General features: G+C 42.3%; 1 protein-coding gene across 1 annotated transcript in view; it reads left to right on the top strand.

Moving 5' to 3' along the window:
• The window catches only part of GPALPP1 (GPALPP motifs containing 1), a 31,303-nt gene that overhangs the window by 4,452 nt on the left and 12,288 nt on the right, over positions 1-14,563 (top strand). Inside the window, exons 2-4 of the mRNA XM_018556605.1 lie at positions 4,203-4,344; positions 5,956-6,048; positions 8,108-8,207. Of these exons, the coding sequence (XP_018412107.1) occupies positions 4,203-4,344; positions 5,956-6,048; positions 8,108-8,207 (335 nt within the window). The remainder of the gene's footprint in view (positions 1-4,202; positions 4,345-5,955; positions 6,049-8,107; positions 8,208-14,563) is intronic.

Below are 14,563 nucleotides of genomic sequence, written 5' to 3'. Positions count from 1 at the left end.
GATCAGCTGTCCTGCACATAGAGGATCGGTAACTATTACAGGTATTTACCAATCCTCTGCTAAGCCATCCTGACCTGTTTGGCTACGCACGGTCACAGAGCCATTGGCTCTGCTTCATCAGCGCTTGTGCAGCGCTCCATTCTCTGCCCCCCAGCCATTTCTCCTCCGATCCCCGCTGCCTACAGGCGGGGGAGAGCAGCAGGTATCCGAGAAGAAATAGATCCCAGCCTGGAGCAACTACAGGTGGTATGAGAGGCTGCAGATGCTGACGGGGGGAACTGTTCTGGTATAAGTTCATGAGCTTATAGCAGAACAGTAAAAGCCACCGACATAAGGCTTATTGAGCTTGCCAGCTGGAAGCGGTTGTTTTCCTCTGTAAGCCTTACGTCGGTGGCAGGGAAAGGGTTGAAGCCATTGCAAAGAACAAGATGGCACTTTATGCGTTTTGAGGAAAAGAGGCTCAATCTCGTATGGAAAGGCTTCGGAAGGAAAGTTGAACTGCAAGATGATTATTTCAATTTACAGAATATAACTGGATATTAGCATTTATAAGCAATAACACCAGAAATTGTTGATCCAGGGAACATCAGATTGCCTTAGTGCAGGGGCAGTCAACCTTGGCTCTCCAGCTGTGCTGAAACTACAAATCCCATCAGGCATTGAAAGGCACAGGCATGACTCCCAGAGGCAGAAGCATGATGGGATTTGTAGTTTCAGCACAGCTGGAGAGCCACGGATGTCTACCCCTGCCTTAGGGGATCAGAAAGGATTTTTCCCCAGTCATCTTCCAGGACAGCCAATGAGACAAGGCTCCGCCTGCCTGCAACAGGAAACACATCAACCACATTTAAATAAATAGACCCCTTCTTCCATCCCAATTCAATTTTTTTGTGTTTCCTCCGGCTACACAGGGACATCGTAATGTTTGTTATTTTGGGCTCGTTTTCTATGTGATTTTTTTTTTTTCTTCCCTGTTGGAGCAAATTGAACCATACTTTATAGCGTGTTTTGTTTTTTGTTTTCTTCCCCTGGATCAACTGTGTAGATCAAGTTTTCTATTCTCCTTTCTTTTTTTTTTTCTTCAACCTGACCTAACTATGTAACTTTGGTTTTGGCCACAATAGCGGGGTTTTAGAGACTGCTGAATTGATATGAGGGCCTTGAATAATCTGCAATACCTTCTGGAATTATTTAACCAGTGGATGTCTGTAAGCTTCTTTTTGGCAGATTGTGTTCCAGGTAGCCCGAGCTGCAAGTGGCATTTACATTTCTTTACCAACTTTGAAATATATCTGACCACTGATTAAAATGGAAAGTCATGTAAATGATATGAAATGTAGAAATTGTAATGTATAGGGTATATCCGTTATTTGTAATTACATTGATCCTTTTTTTTTTTTGTCCTGAAATTAGAATTATCTGATAGCTAGTTAGAAAATCCACACTCAGTTTATTTGTGCACCTGCATGAAATCCAGGGTTCATCACTACTATTCAAAAGTCAGTCTTAAATAATCCAAAAACAATATCTGTAAAAAATATATACTGAAGCAACTGGACTTGCTGTATTCTTCTTGAAGAGGGTTTGCTGGTCATCCAACTAGCCTTCCCAATTCAGAACGAGTTGTCCCAAATTTTGCATGGGATTAATATGGTGAATGTTGATCCAATCAACATAATCTGTTTATCATAACTAGCATGGAGTCAAAGACCTCGCAGAGGTAAGATGTTGATTGAATTTGCACGATTGGAGCTAGCAGGTGTTGTTAAGCTGCCCAGAGAGCACACTGATTCTGATTAGGGATTTTCAGATACCAAGTACCGTACTTGGTACAAGTACAAATACAAGTACAGATACTTTTCCAGCTCCAGGACTAGACTAGAGACAAATTCAAAAGTTAGGAGGCAGCTGTCATTTGTAAGGAGCACACAGAGCTCCTGGGATTTGTATATCCCCATTTAAATGCATTATATATTTCTTTTTTATAACTATTTATTCGGGATGCACCGAAATCATTTTTCCAAGTACTGATACTTGCCTCACAGGTACAAGTACTGATACATTTTTGTTTATTTCATGTGACAGTTTTTCTAAAACAATACAGACCAATGATTTCAGGAGAGTGGTGGGGAGCCAGGTCCCAGCTGCAACCCTGGTAGTGCTCGTGAAAATGCCAAGTATCTGCACTGGTATCTGAACATCCCTAGTTCTGATGTTTCTCCCGCTTCGCTAGCTGCATGCTTTTTCTGGCCAGGCACCTAGCCTTTTATAATGGTTGTCTATGTAGTTTTAAAAAATGCTAAGAGAACCTTCCAACTTCTCATTGCCTACATGTGCCTAATACAGAACTATACACAGATTGAATTCCCTGATATCTCTGATCCTTTTCAATAATGAATCCAGATCAAACAAATATACATTGTTCTGCACAGTTTTTTTGTTTTTACATTTTCGTCTCAACACTTAGTTTATGTTTTTGAACAGTTGGCAACAACTTCTGCTTCCCTGCATTTCCTGTCCGTTAAAAAATCACAAGGGACAGAGCAGTCCCCAGCAGCCATCTGTATAGTAGCTTAGAGGAAGGTGGAGTGGAGAACATGGGTAACGGGGGGTGTTTGTGTCCTACCTTGCTGTGTTTGTGCGGGCACACAGCTTATTAGCACTCACAAGGGTGTCTCCATAGGACCCTACAAGGGAAAGGAGCCACCGTAAAACAGGACATCAGGGCCAGTGCTCAGGAGATGAGCTGATTCTGCAGTCAACTGAGTTTTTTAAACATCAAGGAACAGCATCCATTGTAAGGGATTTAATCAGCATTTAAAATAGCTTTAAAACATTTTGACTGTAATATCACTTTAAGTTAGAGCTGGAAGGCTAGACCCGGTTCCTTCACCTAATCCGTGCAGATTGCCCATGTCCAGTGCAGATCTTGTGATCAGTAGTTTTTAACCAATCTAACAATATGAAAATTACTGTATGGATTTTACGTTATTTGTGACTTTAGCAGTCCGAGGGCTGTGACATTGATGAATGTAGGAGAAATGATGTCGTTGCCCATAGAAAACTATCAATCCAAATCTCCTGCGTTCTCTATCCAGCACTACATAAATAACACTAGGATTCTGGTCACTGTGGAACACAACGTTTTTTTTAATGGATCAACAGATTGATAATTGCTGACTTATGAGAACACTGTACTTATTGTATCTGTCAGGGGGAGTAAATGACTTCCGCAGTCTAGCTGGATATCGGATATTTTGGCATCTTATGGACGTATAGAACAGATGTTTCCAGGCTTTGTGCCATGCACGTAATGAATATTTGTAACTGCACTACCGGTGGCAGACTGTGAAGTGTCCCTGTGGTGTAGACAAGCTGTCAATGAGAACAAGGACTCAGGAGTGTATGACAGAGTGAAGTCTCTACCCAAAAGCTATTCCTTTTTATTGGTTATTCATCTTCAGGCATCTCGCAGACACTCTCAGCGGGGATCTCCTTGACCTGGATTTGATTTGTGAAATAACGCACCAGTCTTTAGCTTCTTTAGTTAATGCCAACCTAGAATAAACTCCCGACTGGACAGCTTAGAAGCCTATTATGAGTATGATACATGTGCTGATTTGTTTCTTGTACTAAAATAATAAAGAACATTTCACATTTATGGGTCTTGTGTTAAAATGATAGTCCAAAGGCCGTGTCTGGACAAATATTTTAAAAGGTTTAGGACCCAGGGCTCATACATGGTACCCAGTGAGTTTATAAAAAAAAATTTTAAGCTGTGCCTGTGAATTTTTATGTATACAATTACCAAATTACTTAAACTGCGTGACATATTTATTATTTATAGCACATCATCTCCCCACTCCTTTTCATTGTGCCATTTAAATGTTATTTATCATGTCTTCTGTGTGGCCTATTTTATGCGTCTCTTCACTGATTAATGTCATGTTTTGCTCAGTATGCTCGTGGAGTGCCGCACTCCTGCATAAGCTTCCTGGTGTTATTATAGCATTGGCACAGCACCAGTGTTGTGTTCCCTTTTGGAGAATGCCAAGATACAGCCAAAACCACAGTAAGCATGGGAAAACTTCCATTTTGCTAGGTCAAGTTTCCTGACAGCCATGGCATTTGGGAATAATCTTTCAGACTTGAATAAGACTGTATGTGCCTGCTTACATTCTAAAGTGAATTATTGTGTATAGTTGCAGGTCCCGTATTGCCCCCCGGCTACAAGTACAGCCACAGCTCGGATTCATCAGAAGACGGGGAAAAGGAGACTTCTTCCAGCCACAGGCATAACAAGAGACAATCTACTGGAAAGGACAGAAATGATTCCAAAAACAGGTCAGCTTGAAGAGCAAACAACCTCTGAATTATGGAAAGCTCTAATGTCATATATTCATGGCACATTTCTTAAGTCTGCCGCTGGAGGGTAATGACAAAGTATTTGCTGATATAGCCGACCATAGCTGCTTAGCCCTCTTCCATGACAGTAGCATGTCAGCACTTAACCTAACCCTGACTCTTAACCCTTAAGGTGAATTTTTTTGTGTGAATCTGTTGCAAAGCTTTTTACTTGGAGGTCTTGCCAGTATACTTTCTGTTGCAGGCTGACAACGATAAGCCAGTGCCTCACAATAAGCAGCAGTGTTGTCAGCCTGTTGTGCATGTCCCTTCAGTTGGCTGTTGAGCTGCTTATCAGGTCTGCAGGATCAGGGCAGATCCTATAGACAGCTTGCAATTGAAGAAGCGTGTATGGCAGGCTGCGGGCAATGTGCAAGAACAGTTAAAGCAGAAATCCGGGGACAATTATTAACCTAGTGAAAAAAGGAGCAGCTCATTAACGATAGGCAGCACCAAAGTGGTTAATCAGGACTAAACAGTATGTAATACAAATCCGTCTACATGATACAACTTTATTAAGAGGAAATTTGGCAATTATTTACAACACCTCACCTACACTTGACAAAGCCCACAGATCTTTATTTTTAATGAGCTGCTCCTTTTTTCTCTAGGCTGTTTATTATGTTTTGGACTCTCAAGTAGCAGTATAGAGGGAAGATTTGAATTACTAAGGAACTCCCAGTTTGATTTGTTTTACTCATACTGTGATAATTATTACCCCATCAGTGGGGTAACTCCTGCACTGAAAAGGTTAAGGGCCCATTCACATTACCTCCAGATAATCTTCAGACCCGATTGTTTCCAGACCCAAAATGTATCCTAATGTATCCCTATGATAGTTCTGGCCTCTGTCCACACCAGCACAGTCCGTTCCAGACCAGAAAAATACTGCACGTCTCATTTTGTCTGGTCTGGTCTGGAATGCACTAGAACTGAGGGCAGGTTCACACAATTTTGCAGAGAATGGTGTAAACCTGCCCTAACTGCTTATTTTGGTCAAGGGAGGAAAATAACAAAGTGATACTGTCCTACGAGCCGACCGGCTGTGACAGCGCTCCCTCCATGCTGTCTCCTTCTCCCCTCCAGCGATGGTACTTAATGTCCCTCGGTGTCCCCACGTCACGTACATAGTGTATTGTATGTGATGATTTACGCTCCTTAGACCACTGCAACGGAGGGGGAAAGAGGCTCCAGGGACCGGTCTAAGAGAAAGCTGGCTCATAGGATCAGGTGAGTATAGCTTTGTTATTTTTCCTTCCTAGACCATAATGAGCACTTAACCCTTGCAGTGCGGGGGTAGCCCTATTGCAATGGTTAATAATTTTCCCCAGAGTTATTTAATCTCACATTAACTAACTCTTAGATCTAAGTGTATATGGGCAAAAAATAAAATCACATATGCGTATTATCGGGAAAACAAGTGTCAGTACATATAATACAAAATTCTTCTCGCAGATATGCCACGCTGTCCACAGACCCATGGTGTTAGCAGTCTTTTTTAATAGGGCTTGTATGATGTTTTATTGTGGTTTGTTTTCTCTTCTATTCCAGAAAAATTGGAAAGACTTCAGAGGAGGATGAGGATGATTTTTTTGGCCCCGCTCTCCCTCCAGGTTATAAGAAACAGTCAGACTCCCCTGACAGGTATACTGCCTTTTCCAAAAAAGAGTTAATTTAATGCAGAATTTTGTGCTGTCCTAATAATGAAAAGTAATGTCCGCTGAACCTGCAAATTATTGATGTGTTAGACAGATGGTCGAGCTTTTCCTATGCATCCATCTGTTGTAAGGCTGTGTAGTAATTATTGCTGTCTTGTCAGTCCAAATCCAAGTTTCATAAATGTGCTCTATCAACTTAGGGATTCACTTTTTTTGTGTACTAGAGTAGGGTTATCTCTTGAGACTGTTCCACAAAAGAATGAAGCTGTAGGTGTTGGTTATAATGGCGAGCCAGTTGTGGTGACATTTCTGTGCTTCTACATGGTGTCCCTGTAACATCATTTTCTAATAGGTGTTGCCTGTTTACATACAGTAGCTTACATCCCTTAAGGCTGGGTTCACACCTGAGCGGGTTTTTTATGCTCGCTTTTGAGGTTTTTTTTTTCGTTCAGTGAAACGCGCATTTCACTGGCAGTATGATTTTTTTAATTTATTTTTTTCCTTTATTTTAAACTTCCCGCCGGCTCCTCCCCCTTGCGACGCGGCCGCTCGCAAGGGACGGAAGTCGGCAGCCGCGGGGATTGCGGACAAGGTACGCTGTATTTCCGAGTGTGGCCCGGGGTTACCGCTTTGTTAACCCCGATCCACACTCGGGAATACCAATGGCAACGCGCGGCAAAACGCCCCAAAGGGGCTCCTGTACTTCTTTGGGCGTAGGGCAATTTGCAGCGCGTTCCTACGCGCTGTAAAACGCCCAGGTGGGAACCATGCCCATAGGCAATCATTGGTTTTCACATGTTGAGCGTTTTGCAGCGTGTGGGAACGTGTAGGAACGCGCTGTAAAACGCCCAGGTGTGAACCAGGCCTTAGAAAATCAGGGAGAAAAATTGTTTTAACCATATTACAAAATATATTAATTTGTAACCCACAAAACGTCCTGCAAACCTGCATTTGTTCTTGGTATTTCTCTTGATTTGTTTGTGCTGACCTGATCAGCATTCATTTGTTTTCTGGATTCGTGAGTGTTTGGCAGGCAGAACACAGAGGCTTCTAATCAGACTTTTGAAGGTAATTGTGGTTTTTGCAGAACTTTTATAGCTGAAATCTAGAGATTGATAGAGACATGTAATAGGAGAGAGGGTGCAATAAAAAATGTACAACATCCTCAATGCACAGAGACTGCCCATTCGGATAGAAAAATGATGGCATGAGTCATTTTAAAATGAAGATATATTTGCAGTATAAAGTCTGGCTTTCTATGTAGGATTTATTAGCACCGTTTATTGTGGTTACTCAAATCAGCCCAAAAATGTACCCTTTGTGATTATAATTCCTGTAGATGCAGCAGACCACTTTTGCACTTGTGATCTTACCTGGGCACATTATTTTATTGCAGGCTTGCAGAGGCCTGTTAGGAGGCTGATTTGATATGTTCCACACACTACTGTTTGATTACTAGGTTACATCGATAGTGTCATCAGAAAGCAGGGTTTTTGAACAGTAAGCTTTGTTCTGCTGTGGTGCCTAGGCAGAATTCCCGCCATAAGTGCTATATCATTCACAACTTGCATGTCCCGCACTGTTTGAAGGCAATGGTTGTCTGAGTGTAGGTCTCATTTAAAGCTCGACTCCTTGATTTTTAGGTTTGGGTCAGGAAGAGTTAGAATGAGGTCCTTTTTGTGGTCTTTGTCCCAGGTGGGCAGAGTCTGCCTCACAATCTGTCCCTGTGACACCAGCACAAGAAAGTAGGGGTACGGGTTTGCCCATATTGGCCAAAGTAACGGATTTGCTTTACAACAGGGACCATAAGTAGTTGCTTCTTTTATTCTTTGTGCCTTGCTTTTCCACCTGCCTTGTTTTGCTGACAGAATTCCTGCAAAAGGCGGTTTACATATAATTATTGCCTGAATTGATGTTTTAATAGTTTTGTTGATGTTTCAGTGGGACATTTCTGTGCTGCCTGAACTACCCAGAAACATTTTAGCTATTTTCTTTTACAGTATGTTTAGTTTTCTGGCATGACTAATAGAATTTGTTTGCTTTAGGCCTGTTATAGGTCCTGCCCTACCACCTGGCTTCAAAAAACCAGATTCAGATACTGAGGACGATTCACATTCTAACGGATCTGCAGACACCAAGTATAAGGTGAGAATTCAGTGTCATAATAAACTTATTACAAGTAAACTCCCAGTTATCCAGCACCGATGGGGATTGGTAGGTGCCAGATAACTGCCGTTTCTGGTTGCCTAAGGCCCCGTTCACATATAGCGAATTGTCGCGCGATTTCCGCCGCGATATCGCGCATTTTTGCCGCGCGATATCGCGAGAAGTCGCCGGCCAATGTTATTCAATGGAGCTGTCTTAACTCCATGTCGCTCGTCGCGGTCGCAAGTCGCTTCTACCGGACCCTTTTTTCGGCGGATTTTGCGCGATTTTACTTTTTTTCTATGGAGCCCGACGGGGAAGGTCGCGCTACCGTCGCTGGATCGTCGCTGGAACGTCGCCCCGAAAGTCGCGCTATCCCGGCCGTGCGGATCCGCTGCAAAAGGTATGTCGCTATATGTGAACGGGGCTTAAGAGTTAATAGTAACTCTCATGCAACCAACCTCCCCCGCAGCCCCATTCACCTGCCGGCTAGCATACAAAGCAGACAGGAGCAATATCCAGCCTGCTATTGCCTAATTCTAATTGCAATAGCAGGCTGGCTATTGAAGCCCCGCCCACTGAGCAGAGGAGCGGCCCTGAGAGAGAAAGTTCTCTCTCAGGTCCTCTGCTCAGTGGGCTTGAACAATAGCCAGCCTGCTATTGCAATTTGAAATAGCCAATAGCAGGCTGGCTATTGAAACCCTGCCCACCAAGCAGAGCAGTGGCCAGAGAGAGAGAGAGAGTTATTTTCCATGATCTGATCCTCGGCTTGGTGGGCGGGGTTTCAATAGCCAGCCAGCCATTGGCTATTTCAAGTAGCAGGCTGGCTATTGAAACCCCACCTACTGAGCAGAGGAGCGCAGCTGAGAGACAAAATTCTCCTCTGCTCAGTGGGCAGGCACAATAGCCAGCCTGCTATTGCAATTTGAAATAGCCAATAGCAGGTTGGCTATTTCTCCCCTATCGTTTACATTCTTCTGCCGACCACAGAATCTAGTCACCGGCCCGCAGCAAAATGTAAACAACTAATTTTGTTAGCAACTACATTTTTTGTTTTTTTTTTGTTTTAGTGTGCACCAAGCAACAAACAGCTTTTTAATGCACATCAAGCCACTGGCAAAAAAATAAGTCCTCTTATTTTTTTTGCAGGTTGCTTAAGAGTGCCGGTTGCTTAAAAATGGGGAGTTCACTGTATAATGTTTCGTGACTGTGTATGGGGGATATAACCTCCTGCAATTAACAGTTTTCTAGTTGCAGCTAAAAGTATTTTGTTAAATGTATCCATTTTGGTATAGTGACTAATGAAATGGATAAAATGCCCTTTTAATTAAAGTATGATTTAGTATTTATTTCTCACACAGCTGTTATATGGTTGGAAGGAGGTGTTGGGGAAGGGGGGGTTAATTCTTAGTCGATGAACACAGAACATCTCAACTGCAAGGGTTTTTTTTAACGTGATCTTTTTTGTGTTCTACCTTTTATTGTCTAATGTTATATAAGCCTTTCTTTTGGACTGATGCAAAGAAAACAGAAGTTACATGGAGTATTCCAATTCCTTGTAAAACTAAAGTGTGACTCCACTTTTTTCGAGACTTGTAACTAAGCCAGTTATATGTATTGTTTCAAAAACATAATTTCAGATTTTTTTCCTGTCGCTCTTGAAACTGACAAATGGACTCCTGAATTAATGTACAAAACGTACCCAGTTGCAAAGAAATATCACTTGGTTTCAGGTTGCCTTGCTTTAGGGCCTGGACAGCTTATAGCCATCAAGGCAACTATACATTCTGCATCATATAAAGGTGTGCTTGTTGAGAACGTGAGGCCATTTTCTTGAAGTTGAACCAGAAACACAATATGTTCAGAAGCGCACTAGAAAAATCTACTAAGGACTTGCTCAAAAATAATGGAGGGTTATAGACTGCCCTATGCAAAGCTTTGATTTGAAACCTATTGAAATTTTGTAGTGGAATTTAAAACAGCCAGTTCATGCAGCGAAGCCCGGAAAAGTTTTGCAACTGAAGCATTTGTGCCTGGATTCCAGACACTGCTGGGCAGTTATGCAAAACTCCTGCAGGAAGTGGTTTTTGTTAGGGGATTATGCTTACATTAAGCAGACCTCTTACATCTATGTTAAAAAAGTGTTTATTTCCTCTAAAGTACATTTGCATGTCAGTTTTTGAAGAAAAACTTACATTTTAGTGAGACTTTGGAGAAAAGTTGTTGCATCAGCAGTCTACTACTGTCTCCAGCTCTAGTAGATTGCAGCTGTCTATAAGCATGAAAAGTCATTTGGCAAGAGTTTGTTGGCAAAAGCATCCTCTCTAGACCCAGCCAGGGGCAGGTTGGAGTGGCATCACTAAATTATGATGGTGGCAGCTTCTGGGCTTTTGGAGTGAATGAGGCATTAAAGTGACTTCTGGAGAATTATAGCGCAACCAACGGAGCAGAATATATTATAATCGTTTCACAATTAAAGGAATCTACAAAATTGGCTAGCCTTTGTGTACCAAAAACGAAGTGTCCAGTTCATGCAGCTCTAGTAAATTGAGCTTTGCAAGCCCTACCCCCTAAATAAAAATGTCAGCTGAAAGTAAGTTGAGGATAAAACATTGTAAGAAAAATGTTAAAATCCTTACCTTGCACCCAGGCTTCTGGCTGCTTCTTCTAGGTACATGTGGCGTCACTTGGCCTCACTGCAGGATCCAGGAAAAGCTGAGGATCCCAGTCCTGGAGAGGACATGCTACAATATTATGCAAGGTGCATGTATGCTTGATTTTGGGGCCATCTGTTTCCCAGGATCCCACTGTGAAAAAAAGATTCAAAAAGATAAAGTAGGGGTGAACCTTCATGCTGAAGGTTTTCCAGTGGCATAAGTACATCTCCATATTCTGGACCTATGGTCCAAGCAGGAGTTAGACCCAGAGGATTTGTGGAAACGCAGTGCCATTGCAGATGTGGTAGAGGGACAGGGCTCCTCTAAACCCTTCTACAGATCTCCTGCGCTTCGGTAGGAGCATACTGTTGCCACCTGTCGCATTCCTAAGCTCCTCAAGAGCCAGTCCAAAGAGACGATGTCCCTCGAAGGGAAGTAGTATCAACTGAAGTTGAATCGACAGAGGCTTGTTATAAACCATTACAACTAAAGCACAAGGCTACAGACACCACAGCAGTGGAAAGATCCTCTAATGAGTTTAATTCATTTTGACATGCTTTGACAGATCAGAGTTACTGCCAACACAGAACAGACGGCCAAATCAATCAGCTAAAACTTGGATGTATGGAGGGAATTCAAATTCAGTGAAGTTCTGAAAGGTAAGTATACCTTCAACCCTTATGGTGTTACCGTGGATCACTGAAGCGTCCACATTGGGAATGGGCCACCTATAAGTGAATCCCTTCTCAAAGCGGAAATGCTCTGGCACCTGCTCGAGCTGCTTTTAGAAACGGAGGCCTATCCCAGCTGTGGTGGAATCACTATTGAGGGAATCTACCCATTCTGGCACAGTTTGACAAACTAAAGTTACTGCTAACGTGGGACGTCAGGGCATGTTAACGCAAACAGAATTTAGGATGGACTGTAGCTGCCTGTCCGCGGAATTCTGAAAGGTGAGCACACCCCCCTTAACCTGCGTAATGGTCTTCCTGTTATGGTTGGTCTCTAGGAACAGACCAACAATTGGGTGGGGCCCAGGACCCTTTAGGGTGTTTTCAGTCTGAATAGAGGAAGTCCTCAAACAGCAGGTGCAGTGGCAAGATATTAACAGCAATAGGAACACTAAAATATCCAAGGTCTATAACAGCAGGCTGATCTTCCAAATGCATGATGATACATAAGGTTTGACCCAACCCCTTGTATAACAAAGTCAACTTCAGGAGACTGTTGTGACCCAAAAACAACCTCTCCTGTCTGTGGGAATTATGAATCAGGATTCTCAATAGGGGCAGTAGACCTTGTTTGACTCATGGTCTCAGGAGGGTCAAAAATACACTTTGCCAGGAATGGAGTTGGAGCATTCCTAGAACCCCTATAAACAGAATGATCCAGTAGCTGAGCACAAACAGCTGGGGAGGAAGTTTTCAGATATCGGGTGTCTGTTCCATCTAGGGATAGGGAGTACATACTAGATCCATTAGGAGAGTATGGTCTGAAGTTACCCTTAGCAGCAGCACTGTTCTCTGTGTTTTTGAGAAGACCTGTTGCCCCGCATTGTGGTAAGCAACTAGGCCTAAAGTGAGGCAAGGCATCAAGGACCAACAAACCCAGGCAGCTGGTGCTACAAAGGGTTTTAAGAGGCTGAGTCACTGTAGGGAAGCATTGGAATGGAACCAGAGATCTACATGGTGCTTCAGAAGCAGCACTGGTATGGTGCTTCCTCTATGCTGAATGTTGGCAGCAGATAATTGCCAATGATAGAGGTGAGAGATCTGCGGGAGGAAGCTCCACCCTAGAAACCTAGAAAGAGTAGAAAACTAGGTAAACAGAATACAATGTTTTGCTGTAAGAATAATGGTAAAAGTACACAGACCTTCTCAGCTATTTTCTTTTCAATCTGTTACTGTCACAGTCCCTGTATACCCACTTCTGCTGCATTTCTGCTCCACTTGACCGATTGTAAGATATCTCAGGCAGAGAGAGAGAGAGAGGTAACTTTAGTTAGTGTCGCAGGGCTTTTTGGTAGATTGAAACAGCTGATTTAGGGGCATAAATGTGCATTGACATCTGTAATGTGTGTTTCGTTGTTTTTGGGATTGTGTAATACTTTGGAAGCAGCACAGGTAATAACTGCTTTATTGGAAAGCTTTATTATAGCGGTCCGTAAAGAGAAAACATGCCCTATAACTTAATAGCTTGAAAGTTTTTTTAGAGACCTTATTATTGAGTAACTTTCACATAGCCATTTTAAGGTAAATCCCAGCTGACAAAATATGTCAACTCTATTCCCAGTACAGGTTTAGAAAAGGAATTAATTCTGCTGTCAAGACATTTTGGAGCTCTGTTATGCTTCATTAACTATACGTCAGCTCCAAAAACAACAGGGAACTGAAGCCATTGTGCCAGAGACTTTGCAAAAGATACTTTGACATGCAACTTTATTTCTTTACTGTTATATAAAATAGTGACCGTAGACTGCCCTGTGTGTGTCATTTTATTTAAAATGTGTCTCTTAAAGAATTCATGCAGCTCATATAGTTATCTTTAGACTATGGTTTTGAATTGCGTTTATGAAACAAAGATATTCACCGATCTTCTCAATGGTACCTCTTGGGGACATTTTTCACTGGTTGGTTTGTTATAGTTGACAGCTGCATATTCTATAAATTTACAATTAAACAATGCTAATGGAAGTAATAGATAATGCAGGTAGGGGTGCCATAAATGGCTTGTATGGAAACCGCTGTAGTAAATGAAGGTATTGCATAGCAATCAAATAGATTTATTTGTTCTTTTTTTGGTTAGACTGTTGCTGTGAGATTTTTTTTCACTTTGTGTCCTGATCACTGTTGTCACCAAATCAGAAATTGCAAATGTGTATGAGAAATTAGGTACACCCAATATTTCAAACACTCAAACATTAGATCTTTATTCAGACAGTGGCTACAGATAAATGTGATATACTTAAATAAGAACACAAGATACATTTGCCTTTTTAATCATTTATTCAACAAAAATATCAATAGCTGTAATGGTGTACTGTGGAAAAAGTAAGTACTTCCCCGCCATCAAAAGCTGGTATTGGCTCCATATAGCAGAAATTACTTTGCAAGCATTTGGTATAACTGTCCACCAATCTCTGACATACTCAGTGAAATTTCTGACCATCTCGCCATGCAAAATTCCTTCAGCTGCAAGATGTTTGTGTGTTTCGTTGCATGAGCTATTGGTTTAAAGAGCCCCCTACAAAATTTCAATGGGAATGTCCGCGGGTTAGAGGCAGGAGTCTGTATGCGAGGTAGCCACACTACCCTAAGGTGTTCCTATCCAAGTAGCAGGAATGTTATACGCTCACCTCAGAGTAGTGGCAACCAGGACAGATAGGCAGAGTATCCAAAACGGCAGGCAAGTCCGTAGTCTGGACGTAATAGCAGATCAGGGCAGGCAGCAATACAATCGAGGCTGAGTAACAAAGCCAAGGGTCAAAATACCAGGAAGTCATACGAGAGGTAGGTAACGAAGGCTAGGGACTACTAGAAGCAAAGCTCTGCAATAACCAAGCGCCATTTTGTGGAGGAAGTTGGTATTTATAGGCACAGGTGCTTCTGTGATGTCACAGGAGGAGGCATTGGCTTCATTATTATGCACTGTGTTGCACACAGCATACACAGTTTGTGCACCTTTCCCTAACAATATACT

The sequence above is a fragment of the Nanorana parkeri genome, unplaced genomic scaffold (genome assembly GCF_000935625.1).
Source record: "Nanorana parkeri isolate BGI_ZX_2015 unplaced genomic scaffold, ASM93562v1 scaffold243, whole genome shotgun sequence".
NCBI classification, from domain to species: domain Eukaryota; kingdom Metazoa; phylum Chordata; class Amphibia; order Anura; family Dicroglossidae; genus Nanorana; species Nanorana parkeri.
The sequence above is the reverse complement of the archived record's forward strand: the minus strand, read 5'-3'. Positions and strand labels throughout refer to the sequence as shown.